This window comes from Brienomyrus brachyistius, chromosome 17, assembly GCF_023856365.1.
Source record: "Brienomyrus brachyistius isolate T26 chromosome 17, BBRACH_0.4, whole genome shotgun sequence".
NCBI lineage: Eukaryota > Metazoa > Chordata > Actinopteri > Osteoglossiformes > Mormyridae > Brienomyrus > Brienomyrus brachyistius.
This window is the reverse complement of record NC_064549.1, coordinates 22,816,152-22,841,372: the sequence shown is the minus strand read 5'-3', so window position 1 is coordinate 22,841,372 and position 25,221 is coordinate 22,816,152. Positions and strand designations below refer to the sequence as shown.

At 53.3% G+C, this 25,221-nt stretch overlaps 2 protein-coding genes across 3 annotated transcripts in view; both read right to left on the bottom strand.

Annotated features, from left to right (window-relative positions):
* rtn4rl1b (reticulon 4 receptor-like 1b) overlaps positions 1-25,221 on the bottom strand; it is an 86,673-nt gene that overhangs the window by 50,968 nt on the left and 10,484 nt on the right. The window lies entirely within an intron of this gene.
* On the bottom strand, positions 11,136-13,266 carry LOC125711911 (uncharacterized). Of its 2 annotated transcripts, XR_007383148.1 has the most exons (3): positions 12,308-13,266; positions 11,991-12,117; positions 11,136-11,926 (listed from the first exon to the last, which is right to left on the bottom strand). XR_007383148.1 is itself a non-coding variant. In XM_048981348.1 (2 exons), exons 1-2 carry the CDS (start codon positions 12,942-12,944, stop codon positions 11,987-11,989), a joined length of 894 nt encoding a protein of 297 aa, XP_048837305.1. In that variant the 5' UTR covers positions 12,945-13,266; the 3' UTR covers positions 11,136-11,986. The 2 variants fall into 2 exon arrangements, 1 of the variants encoding a protein (XP_048837305.1); XM_048981348.1 differs by having other exon boundaries at positions 11,136-12,243.

Here is a 25,221-nt window from a genome sequence, read left to right as displayed (position 1 = left end):
CCCCCCCCCCCACCCCCCCCAGGCTGTCAGACTCCTGAAGGGCAGCCTGTTCTTTGAGCCGCATCACAGACTGTCCACCTCCTCACGCCGCCCCAGCAATCCCCTGCAGGCCCTGAAGGATGTTCGGCCGCTTCCCCGTCGGCGGTCGGCCTGCGCCCTGTGATGTCATCATTACATCACATTATTATCCGGCCACTGTGCTTTACTGTGAGCGCCTTACATACTTTTTGTTTTTACGCCCCATCCACGTCTGTGCAGGTGGGTGTTCTCAGCGATGTGACCTTTGACCTCACACTCGTCACGTATTTTCGGGGACACGTCCTCCCCACCTTGGCTTTCCTGCACCTCTGCGATTTTCAGCAGAAACTTAAGAGACTTACACTTGCGGTTAATCTGCGCTGTGGTGAGTCCCTCTGGTAATTGCTTATGCTGTGTTTGGGTCATAATCTAAATTTTAATGAGCGTGGCCGGCTCATTAGTTACGGCTTGGCCCTCCTCCGACGATGGCAGCTCTCCTGCACTCCCATTGGCTCCCGGTATCCTGCAGCCCCACTACTGACCCCATCCTATTAATCTCCTTTGTTTCCCTCTCTAAAGCTTGTGGGACACTGAGTTTAGGCTTGAGACCTTGTCTCCCTTTCTCGCACATAATTACTTTTTGGGTCGTCTAGCTGCTCTGTGATACATGATCATCCGTAACAGCTGATGCTTTTCTTACCCTGTTTGCCATTACGAAATTCGCACCGACTGCCGTGTTACACTGGCATGCAGGCGCATTCCATTGGTGAATGTCTGGTTACTTTGTGTACATTTCTCTGTCTACGTCCCTTTATTACTGGTGATGGAGACAAAAACCGCAGAATCGTCGTGGCGTCTAGCTGGAAGGCCTTTCTTTATTGCGGCTGCTCTCTGCAAGCAGAACGTTGGGATTACAGCCTGACTGCATTCAGAGCTTTCAGACACTGTCGGGAAAAGGCGGGTAGCAGTGAACCAGTGAGTTCAGCACCTTGGACAGTGACCACCCCCACCCCCGAGAGATGGAGGCCTTTGGGGAGATCCAGGACTCCAGAGGCCGGCCTTTGCCAGCTGACAGTCTGTCTAGGGCAAACACTGGTAGCTTATTTTGCAGCCGATAGCAGTGAATGACCTCCAAATGACCTCGTCTCTGATTGGCGACCCCGGATCCTAGTCTTATTTCTCGAAATATACGTGACTGAAACTGTCGAATGTCTGGTACTGATAGTACATCCCTTACATATGGTAATATGGTAAAACATGATTTAGCATTTCGCGGTTCCATTAAGTACACTTTGTGGAACATTACGAGTAGCTGAAATCAACTATATAAATCAGTATGAAAAGTCCTTATTTAATCAGCTTTCATTTAAGTTTCATTGTTTTCCCCTGTTTAAAAAAGCTAATTAAAAAAGACATTGTGTTTACATTTGCAGCCCACTGATGAGTTTTATTAAAGGCGTACATTAAAATGTCGGGTTCACTTTAGATTATGTTTTTGACGCAAATGCGCAGTCAGAAATTCAGGTACGCTTCCACACCAGTTAGTCTCTCGGATGCGCTTCGAAGCCTTTGTTGGTGTCTAGTGGCTTTTAAGCATCAAGCACGTTCACACATTCACTCACTCAAACAGCTGGATGTTTGCTCATGGATAGAGCAGAACCCTCCCCTGGGATTCTAACCTGCCAGATTGTCTTTTTAACTGCTGCGCCACCAACTGCGCAGACACGGGGAGTAGCTGCCGGTTACCTGCGTCTGCGAGATGCTGTACAGCACAATTCCACAATGTCGGCCACAAACAGACACACAGGTATACTTTCCATAGGACCCGGGATCCTAGCACAAGTGATACACACACACGCACACTCGGCACTGATAACCCTCGGGCTGCTCCTCGCACCATCGACAAACAAGACAGCAGCTGTTGCCATGGGGACAGGGTGCTGGCATGCGCCGGACTGGGTCGCGGGCCGGCCACCGTGTGAGAGACATACCAGAGGCATCAAGCGGGCTGCCGCTAAGCGCATTTGCCGGAACCTGCCCGATACGCCGCGTTAAGCTCCCGCCTTGAACGCAGCCGCAGGGGCCGGAATTCCTTTCCACGCAGGGGGAACAGCATTTAATCGGAATTGGCTCCGCAGGCGCCCGTCGTCGCGCTTTTGGAGCACATCAGACGCACGGTTACAGCGGCAGGTAGCAGTGCTGCTTTTGGCCCCACCTCACGCGCTGTGTAATTACCAGCAAGTCGTGCAAGGCAGCGTGCAGCAGGCACACGCCAGCAGGCCCCTTGCACGCCTCCTTCTAATTAACACCCGGCGCCAGGACTCATTCGCCACATCAAATACGCAGCTTATTAGGGTGCAGCGTCCGCTCGCCTTCTTAAAATGATAATCACTTTGCTGTTATGATTATTGTACAGTGCTAATCGGGGAAAATGTCACCATCCTGCTCGGCTTGAGCTAATGGACTGATGATGCCTATTGATTTCCCTGTATCTCTGCCTACCCCACCCCAACCACCCCTCCCCCCATAGAGTGATGATATCTATCGATTTCCCTACATCTCAGCCTAGCCCCCCCCCCCTACATGGACTGCAGCCACGGCTCAAGTCAGTGGCTCCGTTCTTGTGAATAAATAACACTCATAAACAACTCATTAATTTACCCAGCATGCTCCCTGGCAGAAGGGGCGGGGCACAGTTATAACTGGACAACCTGATTGGCCCCGGGGTAGGGGGGTTGGTTCAGGCACTCGCACAGTGCAGTGCCCCCAGCTGCCAGTGTGAAGGGCCGGTCTGAGTGGAGGACGTAGGCAGCAGGGGTCCCCGTGGGGCCGGTGTTGTAACACCTCTGGCGGAGCCCCTGCCATCACCTCTCTGAGGACAGAGGCAGTAGTAACCGTGCCCTAAGCACTAATGGGAAATGTGTGTTACACTGATCATCTGCAACCACCCCCTGATTCCGTTACACACCAGCATCACATCTGCTCCAGCTTTGTGGCGGTACACCCCTTCCCCACACACAGCCCTCTTGCTGTGGATCGACCCGCCCGCCTCCTTGTCTGTCTCCACCACCCGCCCATCATTGGCCGTCTCTCTGCCATTTGCTGTAGCCCTCTTACAGCCCTGCTCTGGATCCATCACGGCTTTGAATGCCGCTGAAAGTGCATTAGCCCCTTTCGGTGCTGCTGTCATGGCTGACAGGACCATGTTAGCTACGTGCAGCTTTGACGGAGATTGGCTGTCTGTATGTTTGACTGGCTGGGTGAGTGTGTGTGAGGGATTCTGGGTATGTGTGCTCAGTAACACCGAGGCCAGCTGTCCAGCTGTGCTGCTAAAGATGCACATGCCTGCATCACTGACAGCCTTGATAGAAACACGGCTTGCTCTTCCCAGCACCAGTTGGTCTAGCATGGTATTTTTTTTCCCAAAATGCTTTGCACCCTTAGCACCTAATCCTTTTCATTGGTTCATACAGCAGTGTACTGATAGGCTCTGTGAATGTATCCATGGTTCAGGCATTTTTTTTAGCATTAATGCTCACACACAACCGGCATGTCTGGTGACCCCGCCGTCTTACGGGTGAATGTAAAGCTACACTTTACACTGTACAGAGGAGATTTGACTTCTGGCTAGCGAGGGGGTTTGGGGGTGCAGCCTGTCGCTCTGCCGCTGTAACAGGCTGCAGGACAGGATGTGAGGGATTTTGGCCCATGTCCAGCTCGCCCCTGGGGCAGCTGAGACCCGCCATTCTGCTCAGTTTATACGATTTGAGTGTGAATCCACCCCATCCACTGAGCGTCAGGGATCAGAAATAACAGCTTTGATGTGCTTTGTTTTAGACTGGATTACGTGGGCTGTGATTCTATAGTTACGGATGAGGTGCGGTGCTGTCAGACTGCTGATGCAGACCACACAGCGCTATGTTTAGTAAAACAGTCACATTTCCTTGAGTGACTATTTAGTTATATGTCCCAGGATGACTGGGAAGGGTCACTCTTGACAGAATCTGGCAGCTGACGCTCGTTTAGCAGTAACATGTTCATCCGGGCCCATGAAGGTTCAGCCTGACCCCAGTCTGTGAACATTCCACGCCTGGGAATGCCACGGCGAGCGTGACAGTGACGCCCTGGGTGCCGTCTCATTCTGGAAGCCAGCGGAAGCTTCCGGAACACCTTCTCTGACCTTGGGCTGAACCCAGGCAGAGATGGCAGGCATGGCCTGGGAGCTGTAATTGTCTCACTGGCTTGCGGCCTCGCTGATCTCAGGTGGGGGGGGCGGCGGCACTGTAAGTGCACGCTGATTATCTGACACTGACAACACCCGCTTATTTCCCCTCAGCCGCTCACAGCAGCGGCTCTCAAGCCCGAATGCAGGCAGGTCCTTAACATTAAGCACCTGCATATGAAATAATGTTAACATGCCATTTCTTCATCTTAACCTGGGATGAGATTGTTTTCCTGAGACTATAGTCCTAAAGAATTCAGACGTGATCCTCCCCACTTCCCACGGAACTTGGGTCTGGCTCGTTTTTGGCCAAACCAGCATTAGCATAACAAATATGCTTGCTTTCGATTTCCACATTCAAACTGACATCACGGAGATAATGACGGGATGAAACAATAAAAAACACAAAACAATAAAACACTGGTTTTCTGTATTTATTTTATTTATTGGAGCAGAAGGGACTAGCAACTCCCCCCCCCAGACAAACAGTCTTCCGAATGCCCGGGCTTTGATGCTCGGTTTCCCAGGTCCTCGAAATGAATGGAGTCTACAGCACTAGCTACTGGCCAAAGGCTCCCCCCCCCTGCAGGAGATAGATTTTGTATCCTAGGGTTTGCATCCTATAATTCCTCCTTTACCCTTTGTCCTCTGGTCCCCCCTCTACAGCTACTGCCTGCTCCATAATGTGCCCCTCCCCCGACCCAGAATCAGGGAGTCCAAATCGCCGGAGCTGCTCTTGGACCCTCATAGCTGCTAGTGGAAAACCAGAACCTACCATCTGCATAGACGCGGACCTGTCAAGCGGATAATAATGATGATGAATTCTAATCTCCGCTGGGGTGTCAATATGTGTTAATTCACATCTGAAAAGCTCAGGACCCACAGAGAGCAAAAAGCCTGGACCCTCAGAAGTGCTCCCTCACAGAGACTCTGCCTCACTGGTAATGGGCGTCATGGACGCCTGCCGCTCCGTCACGCCTGTCTGACTCATATCGCATGTCCCCTCCGCCTCGTCCAGGTCACCCCACCCCATTACCTCAGGGGACATGGACAGCAGGATAGATGCCCCTCCAGATGGGGGCACTGCGACTTCACAATCTGCTGATGCATCCCGGCCTGCAGATATGCAAGCTCACGCAGATGTGGGAACACCACCCACGCGTGTGCCTGCGGACACCAGTTCACACACACACACACACACACACACACACACACACACACACACACACACACACACACGCGCACATGCGGGAGGCTTAGACGCAAGCCGCATCCTTGGAATAAATACAGGGATGCAGCTCGGAGAAGGCCGCACTCTGCCCGGCGGGGGCCGCCTTACCCAGGTACTGGAACATTCTCCAGTATTAGGAAACATATAAATAGAGGTGGAACAAAGAAGGCAGGCAGACCACAAGGCAGCTGCGCGTGCAGCGAGGCTGCCTCCACTTTCCTCCACTGCCTCCACTTTCCTCCACTGCCTCCATTTTCCTCCACTGCCTCCACTTTCCTCCACTGCCTCCACTTTCCTCCACTGCCTCCACATCCCTCCACTGCCTCCACTTCCCTCCACTGCCTCCACTGCCTCCACTTTCCTCCACTGCCTCCACATCCCTCCACTGCCTCCACTTCCCTCCACTGCCTCCACTTTCCTCCACTGCCTCAACATTCCTCCACTGCCTCCACTTCCCTCCACTGCCTCCACATCCCTCCACTGCCTCCACATCCCTCCACTGCCTCCACTTCCCTCCACTGCCTCCACATCCCCCCACTGCCTCCACTTCCCTCTACTGCCTCCACATCCCCCCACTGCCTCCACTTCCCTCCACTGCCTCCACATCCCTCCACTGCCTGGCAGCTGGCACCCTGACATGTAACCGTGAGTGGGATAGGCTCGGCAAGCGCAGCGCTGGCACCTGCCAGGACAGGTGCTTCATTCGCCTCCCTGCCTGCTCGAAAAGCTAATGGCTGCCGTTGAAGGCAGCGGGGAGGCGATGAAAGCCGCTTTTTATCACTCTAACCCCACGTACAGTCAGTGCACATCTTTCTGCTTTGGCAATGCACAAGCAGAGACAGGCGGCTCCTTAAAGGGGAGCAGATCTGGACTGTTGTGGTTAACAGGGGCTGCTGTGGACACCTGCGTTTCTCCCCTTTAAGATGCTTAGATGTGACACTGCAATGAGGCTGAATGACTGACATTAGTGGGCAGGGCTATCCTGTCCTGTCCATCACCGAGATCCTACTTCCTATTGGTTACTCTACCTGAATCAGGAATTGACCAACAACGCAGGTTTCAAATCCAGGCCCATAGCTAACAGTACGTGAGGCTCGTTACCGATGTGCCCTTAAAGGGACACAGGGCAACAGCCTCTAAGCCTTTAGGTGGTTTTAGGTCAAGCATCATTTGAAGATGATGGTTACGGCTACGCCCCATGGGGGGTGATAATGCAGCATTTTTCTGTGGGCTTTTTAATGTGCTTAATGCTCTCAGACTTGGGATCACAGATCAATACTACAGAAGTTGTGTCCACCCTAGCTGGGGGGGATCTTCATCTCACTACATCCAACCGAGACAGACTATTGCCTATCTTGGCCTTTACTTATTTCCCTTCTTTACTGCTGACTCTAAGATCTTCGCATTAAAATTCCTATGTACCCGTGCTGCCTCTGCATGTATAAATGGCCAATAAATCTCTGGAATCTTGAATCCTGGAAAGTTGAAGGCTGTCAGACCAGCAGGTGGCGCTGTAGTTAAAGGCACGGAACTAATCAGCGTTCCTAACCAAATACCGGCAGTACTGCATGTTCTTACTGAAACATTTCAGCATATCTTAGCAGACCTGCACGCCTCCGCAAGGTCACTGCGTTGGAGCAGCGGGACCCACGCTGGGCGCCTCCTGGATTTGTCCCCCCCAGGCCACGACAGCCACTCCCTGTTACCCGATCCTTCTTAGAAAGCTTCTGTCTTTTTTAATTCATTGCCTTAACAGTAATGTTTATCCCAATCAGCTCTGAAACCGGCCCCTGGTTTTCCATCCCCCATTCCACACCCCTGGATGGCCTGGAAAGTTCATGCTTGGAAAGGCCATACCCCCCAAAAGCCAACAGCTGACCTTGAAGAGCGCCGAGACGCCACCCATCCGTCACTATGGCGAAGCTGAGGTCCAGTGGCTCTCACTGCTCATTAACTGCAGATCAGTATCACTGTGGCAGCATTTATTTCCACCAAATTCCTGTAAGGATTTTATGAAGGTGCAATTGTTTGATAGGCACATTAATTGAAATTAAATCAGATATTAAACCCTGACCACCAAAAAAATCTAAAACTGATCTTTCTTCTGATATACAGGCTGTGCCCTGGGGAAAGAGCAAAGCCTACTGGTTTTATACGTCCCCGGTCCACAGCCGGCTGTAGTGTCCCCCCCCCCCCCCCCACTGGCCAGGAGGACTCTTGCACAGAACTCTGGCTAAATGTCGCTAACGACACGGAGGCCTTGCTGAACCGTGGGGTCGCTGGACTTCAGCCCAGATGACGGATGGTCCAGCCGACAGGCTGCCATGTTTCAGGCCCAATGGGCACGGCACCGACCACGGCTGACGCACCTGCAGCTTCACCGGAAGTCTGTCACATGGCGGCCTGTCACATGGCGGCCTGTCACATGACGGCCTGTCACATGGCGGCCTGTCACATGACATGCTTTCGCAATAGTGTGTGGAAGCCCAGAGGCAGCCGTTAAGCTGGCCAATGTTCAAGTCCTGATCGGGGGGCTTGAGTTACAGCACGATTAGTAAATGTGGTTAATCAACGGCTTGTAATCTACAGCTAATCATGAGAGTTTATTGCTTGCGGTGTGGGATGTAACGCCTTGACTTGTGGTTTGTAAATTCGGCCCATGACCTTGATGGTATTGGTTTCACACTCTGCAATCACCGTTGCTGAAGTGATGGTAGCCAGGGATGGGGGCGGGGGTCACAAATTGGCCCACGGTGCCGTGTCCCGAAGCTTTCCTCGGTGGAGGGGCTGCTAATAATAGCGGGATTAGCGAACGCCACAGAAGAACGTCGGCTCTTGGTGAAGGAGCTGACAGGTCCTCAGGCACGTTCAAAACACGCAGGGGGATGAGAGCTCGCCTAAGATCACAGCGCCTCCTGCTGGGAGACATGGGAAGGGGTGAAACCGGCTGTGATGCAGCATGACAGAGGCACACTCTCAAAATACACACATAAAAACATACCCATGACGAGCCGAAACGTTCATCACGCATCACACTACTGCAGGTTCCGATTAACACAGGATTTTCACATGTCAGTCGACACTGGACTTCAACTTGTCAGTGACACGGGATTTTCACCCAGGTAAGACGACTCAGCAGAGTCAGCAGGCCCCGTCGGCATGTGACAGGAAGTGGATAAGAGAGACTTAGCTCACCGCATTCCTCTGCAGGCCAACACGTCTCCGTCTGAGACCTGCTAAGAAACACTGTGCAGGCAGAGTGCAGTTATCTCACAGGAGCAGCCGCTTGCCTGCATTACCCCTGGCAAACTCTCGCCAGAGTTCCAGCTCCCTGTCAAAGGAAGGAGGGGTGCCCGTGCTCACCAGTGACAGATCCCGGCTTGCTGCTGCTATCGTGTATTGCGGGGCTCATTTCCACAACTGGCACGGGAAGCAGCTCTTTGCAGTGGCTCTAATCTAATAATTCTGCTAAAGATCGGGATCCTCAAGCACTGTATTTTTAAGGTTCCAAATTAATTGGCACCCTTTTTCTGCTTTCCGGTTCTAAAGTGGTTGTTGCAAAGTGTGTGTGTGTGTGTGTGTGTGGGGAGGGGGGGGGGGGGGGGGTATAGTCATTTTTCTTCCACTTAATGTCACAGGCGAGTCAGAGATGAAGAAGAATACCGGCGACGCTGCTCGGTTTGGCGAGAATGAGGATATTATTTCTCCGAGTGTTTTATTATTGCACAGCCTTGAGGTTGCAGAGCGCTGAGAAAACACCAAGCTGATTTAGAGCAGTAAAGAGAAGACTTCTCCACGGACATGGCTTTAATGGCGCCATGTAGAGGGTGTGCAGGGGTGTGCAGGTATCTGAGGGTGTGCAGGTATCTGAGGGTGTGCAGGTATCTGAGGGTGTGCAGTCCTGGGTCTGTTCTCTGTCCTGAGTCTTTGCTCTGTCCAGGGTCATTGCTCCATCCTACATCACTGCTCTGTGCTGAGTCTTTGCTCTGTCCAGGGTCTTTGCTTTATACTGGATCATTGCTCTGTTGTGAGACTTTGCTCTATCCTGGGCTATTGCTGTTACTGCTGGAGCAAAGGATAGTTTACGAAAATAGCTTCTCCTGTCTACTGGCGGCTCAGCACATACTCCGTTTATTACGACAGTCAGGTGTCTGTGTGCCCGCCCGCTCAGTGACAGGCGCTGGGGGTGACGGTAATGGCAGACAGGAGGCGCAGAGCAGAAGACGCTGTCTGAAAACCCGCCTTTGGTGATGGGGCCCAGTCACTCTGCTGATAACAGTAAACGCCCGTCCATCTTGGCTAATGCATGTATCTGTGTGCATGGGGGTCCGACTGGCCCTCCACCTCTGGTTTAATTTTAACAGCACTGGAAAACCCCCTTACTCTACCAGAACATAAACATCTTCATAAGGGCTGTCTGTCCTCACCCGCCTCTCTGGGATAATCCCCGCCCATAGCGCTATGACAGGCTGACATGCTCCTGGGTGACAGTGCAGCCATCTGCCATCTCAGAGGTCAAATGGGGCCCAGGTAGGTGCCCACGGAAAGCAGCCGGGGGGGTATCAGATCTCGGGGGGTGCCGTCGACACTGGGCAGGGCCCAGTCATGTCTGCGGTGGTTTATCCCACCTGCCGAGGCTGCGGTGACCTCTGACCCTGATAGGTGGTGAGAATGACTAACGCTGGTGCATCAGTCGCAGATGAGCTGTGGCCCAGGTGGTTTCCTGTTACTTTGTTTCCCGTTTGAGTACCTGTCGTGCCCCCGCTTGTCCTGATGAATCTAACCTCCCCTGTTTCTCAGCATTAGTTGGCATATCAGGTGACGTGGGTCCGATGTCCCGGGGACTCTGTCTAGCGCTGGGCGTGACGGAAGCTGTCCTACGATGGTGGGGGGGGAGGGGATGCTGGCAAAGGCCAGATCACAGCCTTTGAAAAGAAAACAATGCCAACGTCAGGGCCAGTAATGAGGTCTGGGCCGGCCGGAGTCCCCCCGTGTGGGGCCCCTGGGGGCTGAGGAGAGGCAGGGCCGACTACAGGGGAGGGCGTCATGTGACTCACACCAACACGGCCCCGCCACATCCACCGAACCGCTATAGCACCGCCACACCTACCAAGCCGCTAAGCCGACAGCTCACCTGGAAGCGTGCAGAGCCACCACCTAACTGTCACCGCGGTAAAGCTGTGGTCGATCGCGGCTCATACTGCTCGTTATTAACTACTGGTCATTAGCACCGTGGCAGCATTTATTTCCACCAAATTCCTGTAAGGATTTCATGAGAAAAGTGTAATTGTTTGATAGTATGTTAATTGAAATGAAATCGGATATTAAATGGAGCACCCAGCCTGCCACAGAAAAGTGCATGAGGTTGCCTGTCAGGCAGCATCAAGGGCCATCAATCTGATGACAATACTGCCTTCGCATTGAAGCCTCTGCCAATGATATGCAAAGCGCTTTTTAATTTGGTTACTATGGATTCCGCAGCAGGAATTTCGGAACTGTGGAGAGAACACAGGCAGCGGAGAGCAGCGCAGGCAGCGGAGAGCAGCGCAGGCAGCAGAGAGCAGCACAGACATTGGAGAGCAGCACAGACAGCGGAGAGTGTGCAGGCAGCGGAGAGTGCGCAGGCAGCGGAGAGCAGCACAAATAATGGACAGCAGCACAGACATTGGAGAGCAGCACAGACAGTGGAGAGTGTGCAGGCAGCGGAGAGTGCGCAGGCAGCGGAGAGCAGCGCAGGCAGCGGAGAGCAGCACAAATAATGGACAGCAGCACAGACAGCAGAGAGCAGCGCAGGCAGCGGAGAGCAGCACAAAGGTGAGGTTCCCATCGGCCAGGACACTTATGTCCCCCCTCCTTTCCAATGCGCACGACCCCTGCTTTTTCTCTGCACATGCTGCAAGGTGTCAGCATGCATTTAGCAAGAGACAGGCCGCTTCACAGATCGCAAAGCAGCAGGAAAACAAACAAACGCACGTTATCTGGCTAAAACGGCGCAGGCAGCCACATATGAAGGCCCCGGCAGGATGGTTTCCTAAGTGACGGAACACCGCGGCCTTGGGGCGGTTCCCGGCCGACTGGCATCCCATAACGCCTCATCTGTTATTGGATCTGCTCCCTGCCTGGGGGCTAGCTTAGTGTGGCCCGCTAAGGCCTGGGATCTGTTTGTGCTGCCTCTCTGTCACGGTGCTGTCACCTGCCTGCTGTTACACAGTCTCTCCCCTGGGGGCACTCTGCTGGGCAGAGGGCATCGTGGGGGGATGGCAGCTGGCCAGGATCATACTGCTCGCTGATGAGTAAGGCGGTCTGGCGTTTCAGGGCTCGCTGAGAGCAGTATGAATGACCTTGGCCACAGGTCAATCTGTCCCTGCTAATTCTTAGGTTGCCGGTTGCTCTGCATGGCAGATCCTGGAGGTCTGTTAGGCCCGTGCCACCCTCTAGGAGCCCGCAGTGATTACCTCGGCACTGATCCTGGGCGCCTCTTAGGCCCGTGCCACCCTCTAAGAGCCCGGCAGTGATTACCTCGGCACTGATCCTGGGCCCCTCTTAGGCCTCATGCCACCCTCTAAGAGCCTGCAGTGATTACCTCGGCACTGATCCTGGGCGCCTCTTAGGCCCGTGCCACCCTCTAGGAGCCCGCAGTGATTACCTCGGCACTGATCCTGGGCGCCTCTTAGGCCAGTGCCACCCTCTAGGAGCCCGCAGTGATTACCTCGGCACTGATCCTGGGCGCCTCTTAGGCCCGTGCCACCCTCTAAGAGCCCGCAGTGATTACCTCGGCACTGATCCTGGATGCCTCTTAGGCCCGTGCCACCCTCTAGGAGCCCGCAGTGATTTACCTCGGCACTGATCCTGGGCGCCTCTTAGGCCCGTGCCACCCTCTAAGAGCCCGCAGTGATTACCTCGGCACTGATCCTGGGCGCCTCTTAGGGCCGTGCCACCCTCTAAGAGCCCGCAGTGATTACCTCGGCACTGATCCTGGGCGCCTCTTAGGTCCGTGCCACCCTCTAAGAGCCCGCAGTGATTACCTCGGCACTGATCCTGGGCGCCTCTTAGGGCCGTGCCACCCTCTAGGAGCCCGCAGTGATTACCTCGGCACTGATCCTGGGCGCCTCTTAGGCCCGTGCCACCCTCTAAGAGCCCGCAGTGATTACCTCGGCACTGATCCTGGGCGCCTCTTAGGTCCGTGCCACCCTCTAAGAGCCCGCAGTGATTACCTCGGCACTGATCCTGGGCGCCTCTTAGGGCCGTGCCACCCTCTAGGAGCCCGCAGTGATTACCTCGGCACTGATCCTGGGCGCCTCTTAGGGCCGTGCCACCCTCTAAGAGCCCGCAGTGATTACCTCGGCACTGATCCTGGGCGCCTCTTAGGGCCGTGCCACCCTCTAGGAGCCCGCAGTGATTACCTCGGCACTGATCCTGATGCACACTGAACACACACAACTCTGCTGCTTGTTCATTTACTCCCATCATCATTTGGTTTAGTTATTTATGTGTTTTTCGGAAAAATGCTGCCGTTCAATGATATGTGTCAGTGTGGGTTCTGCATACTTGTCAGCAGTCTCAGCTGGAGTGTGTGTGTGTCTGTGTGTCTATCTGTGTCTGTGTGTGTGTCTGTTTGTGTAAGTGTACGTGTGTGTCTGTGTGCATGTTATGTATATATTACGTTGTGGGGACCAAATTTCAAATCTGATAAAAACCTGTAATAAGTCTTGTATTTTGTTTGGTTACTTAAAGTTAAGGTTAGGGCTGGGTGGGGGTTAAGGTCGTCATTGTTGGGATTAGGGTTATTCCTCTAAAAATGAGTGGATGGTCCCCACAAAGATATGAATTCAAACGTGTGCATGTATGTGTGTGTGTGTGTGTGTGTGTGTGTGCGTGTGTGTGTGTGTGCGTGTGCATGTATGTGTGTGTGTGTGTGTGTGCGTGTGTGTGCGTGTGTGTGAGTGTGTGTGTGTGTGTGTGCGCGTGTGTGTGTGTGCGCGCGTGTGTGTGTGTGCGCGTGTGTGTGTGTGCGCGTGTGTGTGTGTGTGCGCGTGTGTGTGTGTGTGCGTGTGTGTGTGCGTGTGTGTATGTGTGTGTGTGTGTGCGTGTGTGTGTGTGCGTGTGTGTGTGTGTGTGCGTGTGTGTGTGTGTGTGTGCGTGTGTGTGTGCGCGTATGCACACTGTATTTTGTTGCTTGGAAACTGACATGTAGGGAGCAGTTTTTAGGCTGGCTGAGGAGCTTAGTTTCTCCTGCAGGGTCTGCGGGAGGCGTCATGGACGGGCGAGAAGGTCCTGCACATTATGGACATGAGCTGAGATGCAGCCTGACAGCAAATGCATCTGCGCGATTAAATTTTAAATATAATAAATGTCACACATGCTAATGGAAGCTAACATGGGCTGATGTGCATTAGTGCGAGATGTTGTGGGCTGACGTGGGCTGTTGTGGGCTGTTGTAGGATGTCATGGGCTGATGTGGGCTGACATGGGCTGATGTGGGCTGTTGTAGGCTGACGTGGGCTGTTGTAGCTAATGTAGGCTGACGTGGGCTGTTGTAGGATGTCATGGGCTGATGTGGGCTGACGTAGGCTGATGTGGGCTGTTGTGGGCTGACGTGGGCTGTTGTAGCTAATGTAGGCTGACGTGGGCTGTTGTGGGCTGTTGTAGGATGTCATGGGCTGATGTGGCTGCTGTGGGCTGTTGTAGCTGATGTAGGCTGACGTGGGCTGGTGTGGGCTGCTGCGGGCTGTTGTAGCTGATGTGGGCTGACATGGGCTGACATGGGTTGATATGGGCTGATGTGGGCTGTAGTGGGCTGACGTGGGCTGTTGTAGCTGATGTAGACTGAAGTGGGCTGACGTGGGCTGTTGTAGCTAATGTAGGCTGTTGTGGGCTGACGTGGTGTACAATGTGTGCAATGACACTTTTTTCTTTCTTCCCACATAGCACTCAAATTAGCAATAAACGGTCCGTCAGACCCCAGGAACGGTGCGTTCATCAAATACAGGTTCCGGAACCACGCAGTATCCTGCGTATCCCATGGTACCATGGCAACACACCCCTTATTGCCCTTGCCTTATTGCTGGCACGTGGTAGGGGACTGGGGGGCGACAGGATCAATATAAAGACAGCCCCCCCCCCCCAATACAATCTCACATTCAGAAGAACTGTCGACCCCAACCACGGGCAGATAAGATGAAATCCAAACAGTGGATGGCTGATGTCTCCATCTGGGATGAGTTCACTCGGGAATACAGTTAAGGTATCATGAAAAATTCATGGTTATGTAAGCGTGGTCTCCTCCCTCAGCTGATCCCGCTGAGCCGCGCTCACTGACAACTTCAGCAGCTCTGTGCTGGAAAGGTAATCCACCCCCCCTCGGCCCCCCGACACGTCACTGCAGAGGGAACATCGGTGCTGGCGCGGCTTTGAGGGGCTCCCAGGGAGGCGCTGCTCCGCGGACAGACGGTGCCCGCAGGCGGACGCCAGGAGCCGCCCCTGCTTCTGACCTCACGCTGGTTTTGGGGGGGGGCAGCATTCCCCACCCCACCCCTTCGCCCTGCCAGACACGTACACCATCATGGCGTTAACGGTGGAAGTTGCAGAAACCCTCCCCTATAAAATGTGCAAGGAAAGCATGTGCAAACGCCGAGGCGGGTGGCGAGGACGGAGCCAGGAGCGAAAGGCGGGCCGGCGTGGCTGAGAGCCACAGCCTCAGAAAGCACGGGCATTCTGGGAATTCAAATGCTTTTTAATAATTCAGCGAAAGTGGAGGGGAAGAGATGAGCAGTGAGTGGCGAATGCAGCCAGTGGGCGAGGGCGAGTCAGCCTGCTAGCCGGGGGGGGGGACGCCACGCCTGTCCGAAACCTCGGGGTCCCTACGCCACCTGCCCCTGGGGCCCTTCACAGGTTGGCACGGCAACATTGAGGGCCGGTGGGATGAAGGAGGGGGCACCTGGCTCCTCACTCTTAGTGGAGGCTCTGTGTGAGGGGAGTTAAACCAAAAAGAAACCAAAAGCAAACCGCATGCCCAGCCGCTGCCAACCCCTCTACCATGAGCCAGCAGATATTAAATAATCATCACTAGTGTTTATCTGCCAGGCCGCTCACCTCTTTTTCTGTAAGTTTCACAGACAGAGGAACTTTTAATTTTAATATTGCCAGGTGTCTCTGAACATACCCTTCTCCTGGAGGTGAAAGGGGGCCAGAAGTGGCTGCAGCCAATCAGATGAAGCTCCTGCGACTTACTGCTCTGACTGGGTTCCCATGAACATTAATTATTAATGCAGGCCTGCCGTTCCAGCAGGGCTCCGAACGCGGCTCGGTCCACATTCAGCTGTCCTCCTATACCACTCTGACTCTCCTGGCCAGTGTCAGCTGCGTGTTTGTATTTACCTGGTTGCTTTTTAATACCTTTTTCTCAGAGTGCGCTGTGTCTTGCTGGGTCTTGGGACCCGATGCAGCGGATGACAGCTGACTAACAGACCTTTCTCCTTCATTTCCCTTTTATTTTGCCTCACTTTTTATTTGTTCTTCGTTGGAATCAGTTGGGCCCTTTTGCTCTGGCTTGTATCTGTTCCTGGAAATGAATGTGCTTCATGTTCAGGGTGACTTTCCCTTTGTGGAACAAGGACTTGTACCCCATCCCCTCAACCCTCTATCCTGCTCCGTACTACATCCCGGCTGCATAGGCAACTAGCAGAGTGGGCGTGGCCTTAGTAGATTGTGAAAGGGGTGTGGTCAGCCAATTTAATAATCCAATGCTGAGTAATGAGAAAATATGCAATCATATAAAGCACAATGGAATGTTTTGTCTCGTAGAAATAAGCCTAGCTCTGAAGCCTGTCAGAATGCTCTTTAATCATCTGACATTTATGCAGAAATGAAAAATCAGCTCCTGACTAAAAGGCATTTTTCATGTAATTTGCTGCCTTTCAGTCCCAATGGACATAATTGGGTCTCGATCTCTATGACTAAAGACCAAAGACCTGCTCGAGTGAGGCATGATGTAGCGGGAGACAGGTACTCCGAGACGGAAGCAGAGCCCTCGTAACTGTCGGCAAAGCAAGCTTGTGATGATCATTTGGATGCTCTCAGTCCTAATTTCCTCACTCCCACTCTCTCAGCCCACTCCCACTCTCTCAGCCCGCCCCCCCCTCTGATTTGGAGTTGGAGTAAGGAGCGCAAACAGTGTAGGAGCAGCGACCACAGGGTTGCAGGGTTAAATCCCAGCAAGGGTGCCAACCTGCCCCATATATATATACAGGCTAAAGTCCGCATGCGGAATGTGTCAGGTACCCTCCACATGCGGGGAGGCTCAGTAACGTCACCATGACGATTACCCCAGCCTCTCTGAGGTGGGAACGCCGACGTATGTCACCTGCACCTCGCCATCTCAGCCCAACGGGCTGCTGAACAATTTGCCGGCCAGGATGTGTCTGATTGATTGGACGTGACAGCGATGGAGTGGCGCACGGCGCCCCCCGCAGCTGATCGATGGGCGCGGCATGCGGGCGGACAGCCGGCGAGCCACCATCCGTTACCCACAGCCTTGGCAGATGGACGTTTAATGTTCTCGGGCTGACGAAAGGCGGCCGCCGACGCCTCTATAAAGGTTGAGACGTTCTCAGCTTTACGAACTGTGTTTCATTCCTGTGTAGCCACCAGAAAAGACCTTCTGCTGCCTTTCAGTTATTTTTTTCCTGCTAGATACCAAACTCTGGCACATTCCCTACAGACCCCAGAGGCAGAAACTTAAATAATGAACCTTTTTTTCAACAGAACCTTGGCTGGGAGAGTAAAGACGCAAACGGCACGTGCGCGCGGCGACTCGCCTATCCTGAAGCCAATTTCACTTCTGCTGTCGCCTGTCTGGAGCAATGAAAAATTCATTTGGCCTCCATTTCAGGAGGAGCAGGCATGGTCTCACCCGGCTCGTCCCCAATGGGGGGGACAGGGAGAAACGGGCTGGAAGGGGGGGGGGGGTGTCACGTTTGCGTGAATGCGGCACTTAGGATTCGCTTCCTGCGTGCAAACATCTCAATGCCTTTCTCCAAACCCCTGGGTCCCCTTCACCACTGTTTAAGGCAACAGGGGGGACTCGCCGACACCCCCTAGAGGAGAGTACTCGCTTAATATTGACATAAAGATATCATGTAAGTACCTTGATTTGTGTCAAAATAACACCATTACTTGTCAAAAATCTCAGCTGGATCAAATGAGTTTAACCTTCATTTTCAGAGACATCCAGCATCCTGCAGACTATGAAGGTGATGGCAGTGTGTGCAGACAGGGGGCACTGCTGAGGTACTAACGGGTTGTTTTTGGCCACAGCGGACCACCCGGGATCCGAGTGAAAAGCTTCACCAGATCTGGACAAATTCCTGTCTTTGCCCAACCTAATTTCCAGCAAAGCCCCCGAACCCCACCCCCACCCCCCACCCCGCTGTCGCTAGTAAACATTGCAGAATGAAATTGGTGTGATTTGTTATATTTATCATACACAGCTCAAAGTGTGACATTTGGGGAATTCGTTGTGCAAATGAATGTCAAACCAGGCTGCTGAACATCTCTCATCCCGTACTCTCATCCCGCGCTCTACCTCTCTCCCACTCTCTCTCCCCACTCTCCACCTCTCTCCCTGCTCTCCACCTCTCTCCCACTCTCTCTCCCCACTCTCCACCTCTCTCCCTGCTCTCCACCTCTCTCCCACTCTCTCTCCCCACTCTCCACCTCTCTCCCTGCTCTCCACCTCTCTCCCACTCTCTCTCCCCTCTCCACCTCTCTCCCTGCTCTCCACCTCTCTCCCACTCTCTCGCCCCACTCTCCACCTCTCTCCCACTCTCTCTCCCCACTCTCCACCTCTCTCCCTGCTCTCCACCTCTCTCCAACTCTCTCTCCCCACTCTCCACCTCTCTCCCTGCTCTCCACCTCTCTCCCACTCTCTCTCCCCACTCTCCACCTCTCTTCCTGCTCTCCACCTCTCTCCCACTCTCTCTCCCCACTCTCCACCTCTCCCTCTGCTCTCCACCTCTCTCCCACTCTCTCGCCCCACTCTCCACCTCTCTGCCACTCTCTCGCTCCACTCTCCACCTCTCTCCCTGCTCTCCACCTCTCTCCCACTCTCTCTCCCCACTCTCCACCTCTCTCCCTGCTCTCCACCTCTCTCCCACTCTCTCGCCCCACTCTCCACCTCTCTCCCTGCTCTCCACCTCTCTCCCCACTCTCTCTCCCCACTCTCCACCTCTCTCCCTGCTCTCCACCTCTCTCCCACTCTCTCTCCCCACTCTCCACCTCTCTTCCTGCTCTCCACCTCTCTCCCACTCTCTCTCCCCACTCTCCACCTCTCCCTCTGCTCTCCACCTCTCTCCCACTCTCTCGCCCCACTCTCCACCTCTCTGCCACTCTCTCGCTCCACTCTCCACCTCTCTCCCTGCTCTCCACCTCTCTCCCACTCTCTCACCCCACTCTCCACCTCTCTCCCTGCTCTCCACCTCTCTCCCACTCTCTCGCCCCACTCTCCACCTCTCTCCCTGCTCTCCACCTCTCTCCCACTCTCTCTCCCCACTCTCCACCTCTCTCCCACTCTCTCGCCCCTCTCCACCTCTCTCCCACTCTCTCGCCCCACTCTCCACCTCTCTCCCTGCTCTCCACCTCTCTCCCACTCTCTCGCCCCACTCTCCACCTCTCTCCCCACTCTCCACCTCTCTCCCACTCTCTCGCCCCACTCTCCACCTCTCTCCCTGCTCTCCACCTCTCTCCCACTCTCTCGCCCCACTCTCCACCTCTCTCCCACTCTCTCGCCCCACTCTCCACCTCTCTCCCTGCTCTCCACCTCTCTCCCACTCTCTCACCCCACTCTCTACCTCTCCCCCTGCTCTCCACCTCTCTCCCACTCTCTTGCCCCACTCTCCACCTCTCTCCCTGCTCTCCACCTCTCTCCCACTCTCTCGCCCCACTCTCCACCTCTCTCCCACTCTCTCGCCCCACTCTCCACCTCTCTCCCTGCTCTCCACCTCTCTCCCACTCTCTCACCCCACTCTCTACCTCTCTCCCTGCTCTCCACCTCTCTCCACCTCTCTCCTTGTTCTCCACCTCTCTCCCACTCTCTCACCCCCTCTCCCCCTCTTTCCCACTCTCACCCCCTCTCCCCCTTTCATCCTGCTCTCTCCCTCTCTTCCACTCTCTCATCCCACTCTCCACCTCTCTCCCTGCTCTTTCACCCCTTTTCCATCATTATTTCCTCCCCTTTGACCTCATACCCTCTCTATTTTTGGGGAACATTGCAGAGGATTATGTGAGGGGATGACACTCTTTTAGGTGACAAGTATCTTCCAGGATAAATTTAATGTAAGCATGATATTCCACAAAGAAGTCCTGCCTTCATTCTTGTCTTTCTTGCTTAATTACCACAAATTCACCATGTCACATGACTAGAAGCCAACAAGGCTGACAGTCTAACAAAAACAGTCTGCTAAGAAATTCTGTTACTCCTCTGTGATAATAATGGATGGTTTTTATGTAAACTGACACCGCAAAATATATTTCTTTACCACTTTGCAATTATCATATCGTATATCTCTGTCAACACTGCGCTCTATGAAGTGCTATATTTCCTGTATTCGGCAACGCGGTTCGATTAATCTTTGATGCAGAAGGGAAGATACAGTGTTCCGATCCGGAATCTCGGCGCGCCAAAGTCGCTCATTTGGTGGCACCGGGGGCAGCAGGGTGACCCCTGACTGCCAGGACCCGGGTCAGTCTGGAAGCTGCCCCCCACCTCTGCCAATCACCCAGTACCCTCTCCTTTCACGCCCGTACGAACGGACGGCCGCCCTTGGCGCCCTTACTCCGCGATGCCATCCCCTTTAGCTCAGAAACAGAAACCTCCACACTGTGCTTCTCACAATGGAATGTTTCTGGGGAGAAAAGTCCAAAAGTGGTGCCTCGCTGGGCGTATCGACCAGATCGATATGACAAAGCGTCTGTCATCGACTCAGCGAAATTGCCAGGGGCTGTGGCCGCACCCCGAGGCGCTGGTTCCCTGTTTGTATCCAGGCCTCTCGCGTGTTCCTCTCTCCTGTGAGGTGGACCTCTGCCCAGTCTATTTTCGGGGCCTGGTACAACAGTGGCTGCCCACAAGCAGCAAGCAGCATCCCCACGATTCCCCCCATGACGGGCAGGCTGTGGGACAGCCAGCGCTCCTGCCTGGCACAGTCGCTCAGTATTCCCAGCCACAATGCTAAGCTAATGTGATAGAAAATTCATGATTATGCTAATCACTAATCAATAATGGAACATAGATGATTATGCAAAATGCATATCTAATCCGTAATTAACAATAAAATTTATAATGGTGCTATTGATTTGCACATAATGGTTGAAACAATGTAATCTCACTTGAATTAATGAAATGTATCAAGCACAATGTACTAATGCAAGTTTGCTTAAGTAAGGGATTTCTATGTTCTATTAAGGAACTAACATGTTTGCCATGATGAAGCTTGTTCAGCAAGGGGCCCGGTTCAAGGCAAAGGCATGACCTGAGAAGTAAGCTGTTGCAGAACATATTATAAATGCATGTATGTTATTGGATAAAGAATAATGTACCTGTAAAAAGAGAACAAGGGGCACATATGGGAAGTGAGATAAAGCAATTGGATAAAATTAACTCGACTTTGCAAAAGTAAAATTCCCGAATAGATGGACTTGTTCTGAGTTGATAAGTGAGCCCCAAGTAAGCTGAAGTAACTGGTGTCTCCAGATATCCGACCTTTCCTTCAACTGTCTGATCCTTTCTTTCAACTGTCTAATCTTTCCTTGAACAGTCTGATGACTGGCGCATTTTTGGCTAGAAAAGATGTATGCACTTGTTGTTCGAGGAGCAGAGCACGAGACGCATGATTGCTGAGTGTCTGTTCCCTTTGAGCTCATCAAATAATAAAGATTGTCAAACACTTAAGCATCCGACTTCAAGAAATTTCTTCCACAGATTTGGGGGCTCGTCCAGGATCGGAGAAAGCGAGCAGCCAGAGCGCACGGATGGCGAGGACCGAGGTGTCCTGTTAGAAGGGAGCAGTGAGACGTCACTGCCAGCCAAGGAGCGAGGAAAAGTTACTCGATCCGGCTTCTCCTATTTGGCCTGTGTGCAAATTTCACTAAGACCAAAGGGAGAAGAAGACCAAAGGGAACCATTCTGGAGATATGCAAACTTCACGGTCAGGGAGTCTAATCTGACAGGACCGTGTGTGGTATGTGTTTATCTGCCTCACACAAGCGACTAGCCGTTTCTCCTACAATAGGCTAATACTACCCAGCAGGATGTCCTAGATCTAGTCTTTGCCCCCACTGTCAATTCTACCAGACCGGGTTTGATGGGTCGTATGTCTGTCACAGTTACAGCACCGGCTCTCCCATTTGCCCTATCTGCAAATTTCACCAAAGACCAAAGGGAGAAGTAAGCCTCTCTCCTCTGTAGATCCGTCGCATTGTTTTAATGTGGGTCACTTAAACATCCGAAATTTCTTAAACAAACAGAAAATTCTTCCACACTAATTAGCGGACCCCTCTCCGGTGGATGGCATGACGCCTGGCACCGACTGTGGTGCCCAGGCTTACAAACGGGAAGCCACTAGTGAGTAAACGCGCTCAAGGATGAGGAGACTGACCGCAGGCGAGACCCAGCCGAGTTCCAGGAAGTGTGCTGGTGTCGTGCTGGGGTAAGGTTGCGCTTCACGGTCTCAAAGGACAGCTGAGCTCCTGTGGCAGCCAACCACAGCCAGGCATCCCAGACACCTCGATATTCCAGGAAAATCAGTTACATACTGTTATGCTTCTCTGTGTCCTTGGTGTCCAGCATCCCCGTGTCCATGGTCCAGCATCCTCATGTCCTTGGTGTCCAGCATCCCCGTGTCCTTGGTGTTCAGACTCCCCATATCCATGATCCAGCATCCTCGTGTCCTTGGTGTCCAGCATCTTCGTGTCCTTGGTGTCCAGCATCCCTGTGTCCATGGCCCAGCATCCCCATATCCTTGGTATCTAGCATCCCCGTGTCCATGGTGTCCAGCATCCCCATATCCATGGTCCAGCATCCTCGTGTCCTTGGTGTCCAGCATCTTCGTGTCCTTGGTGTTCAGACTCCCCATATCCATGGTCCAGCATCCCCGTGTCCTTGGTGTCCAGTATCCCCGCGTTCATGGTGTCCAGCATCCTGGTGTCCTTGGTGTTCAGCATCCCCAAATCCATGGTCCAGGATCCCTGTGTCCATGGTGTCCAGCTTCCCCATATCCATGGTTCAGCATCCTCGTGTGCTTGGTGTCCAGCATCTTCGTGTCCTTGGTGTCCAGTATCCTCGTGTCCTTTGTGTCCAGCATCCCCATATCCATGGTCCAGCATCCTTGTGTCCTTAGTTTTCAGCATCTTCATGTCCTTGGTGTCCAGCATCTTCATGTCCTTGGTGTCCAGCATCCCCGTGTCCATGGTCCAGCATCCCCGTGTTTATGGTGTCCAGCATCCCCATATCCATGGTCCAGCATCCTCATGTCCTTGGTGTCCAGCATCTTCATGTCCTTGGTGTCCAGCATCCCCGTGTTCATGGTGTCCAGCATCCCCATGTCCTTGGTGTTCAGCATCCTCGTGTCCTTGGTGTTCAGACTCCCCATATCCATGGTCCAGCATCCTCGTGTCCTTGGTGTTCAGACTCCCCATATCCATGGTCCAGCATCCTCGTGTCCTTGGTGTTCAGACTCCCCATATCCATGGTCCAGCATCCCCATATCCATGGTCCAGCATCCCCGTGTCCTTGGTGTCCAGCATCCCCATGTCCTTGGTGTTCAGCATCCCCGTGTCCTTGGTGTTCAGACTCCCCATATCCATGGTCCAGCATCCTCGTGTCCTTGGTGTTCAGACTCCCCATATCCATGGTCCAGCATCCCCGTGTCGATGGTCCAGCATCCCCGTGTCCATGATGTCCAGCATTTTCATGGCCTTGGTGTCCAGCATCCCACTTCACAGTCCACAGTATGCGTGGGTGTGTGACACCTGTACTCCCAGTATGGATCACCTTCCACTCCTCATTGCGGCACAGCCTCTTCAGGTGGTGAGATGGACACAGTGCTGGGGCTAATCTACACAAATGGGAAACGGCTAAATGGCCCAGTACCGTTACCGCCTGCACCACCACCACCAAACAAACAAAGGACCTGGGTTGTTATAGAAATTTCAGATGTTGGTGTCACATTCTCCTCCATTACTGGGAGCTTCTGATAGTGAGGGGGTCAGCAGCAGCAACAGTAGTGGGAGGGTGAACAAGAAACGCAAGAGAGAGCAAAAGCCAAAGATTCTGTTCCTTATCAGAACCTTCCAACAAACAGGCTAGCTGGGAGCTTAAACTGCACATGGTGGCCAGGATTTGACACCCCAGTAAGCCAACTGCCATGGCGACACACCTGCACAGCGATACTGGACATGGCGACACTCCCAAACAGCAATACAGGGCATGGCGACACACTCATACAACACAGGACATGGGGACACACCCGCACAGCGAAACAGGACATAGAGACACACCCACACAGAGATACAGGACATGGAGACACACCCACACAGCGAAACAGGACATAGAGACACACCCACACAGAGATACAGCACATGGAGACACACCCACACAGCGATACAGGACATGGAGACACACCCACACAGCGATACAGGACATGGAGACACACCCACACAGCAATACAGGACATGGAGACACACCCACACAGAGATACAGGACATGGAGACACACCCGCACAGCGATACAGGACATGGAGACACCCACACAGAGATACAGGACATGGAGACACACCCGCACAGCGATACAGGACATGGAGACACACCCACACAGCGATACAGGACATGGAGACACACCCACACAGAGATACAGGACATGGAGACACACCCACACAGAGATACAAGACATGGAGAGAGACCCACTCGACAATGCAGGACATGGAGACACACCCACACAGCGATACAGGAGATGGAGACACACCCACACAGCGATACAGGAGATGGAGACACACCCACACAGCGATACAGGACATGGAGACACACCCACACAGAGATACAAGACATGGAGAGAGACCCACTCGACAATGCAGGACATGGAGACACACCCACACAGCGATACAGGAGATGGAGACACACCCACACAGCGATACAGGACATGGAGACACACCCACACAGCGATACAGGAGATGGAGACACACCCACACAGAGATACAGGACATGGAGACACACCCACACAGAGATACAGGACATGGAGACACACCCACACAGAGATACAGGACATGGAGACACACTCACACAGAGATACAGGACATGGAGACACACCCACACAGCAATACAGGACATGGAGAGACACCCGCACAGCGATACAGAACATGGAGACACACCCACACAGAGATACAGGGCAGGAAACACACCCACACAGAGATACAGGACATGGAGACACCCTCAAGGAGATACAAGACATGAAGACACACCCGCACGGCGATGCAGGACATGGAGACACACCTGTACAACGATGCAGGACATGGCACCATGCCCTGGCACTAATACAGGAGACGGCAACCTGCCCGCAGGCCAATACAGAGCATGGCAACACACCCATTCGGTAATACAGGAATAGACTAAACACCCATGCAAAAATACAGGACATGGTGATGTGCCTGCACAGGCTAACAGATGAGCCTGAAGTCACATTATCACTGTCTGTCTGGATGACGTC

What these genes read in the sequence shown, in the direction of transcription:
- LOC125711911 (XM_048981348.1), bottom strand. Translation starts at nt 12,944, where the DNA reads ATGATGATGGGAGTAAATGAACAAGCAGCAGAGTTGTGTGTGTTCAGT. An exon ending in CGCCCAGGATCAGTGCCGAG is followed by an intron (nt 12,244 to 12,307) that starts GTAAATCACTGC and finishes ATCAGTGCCGAG; the next exon opens with GTAATCACTGCGGGCTCTTA.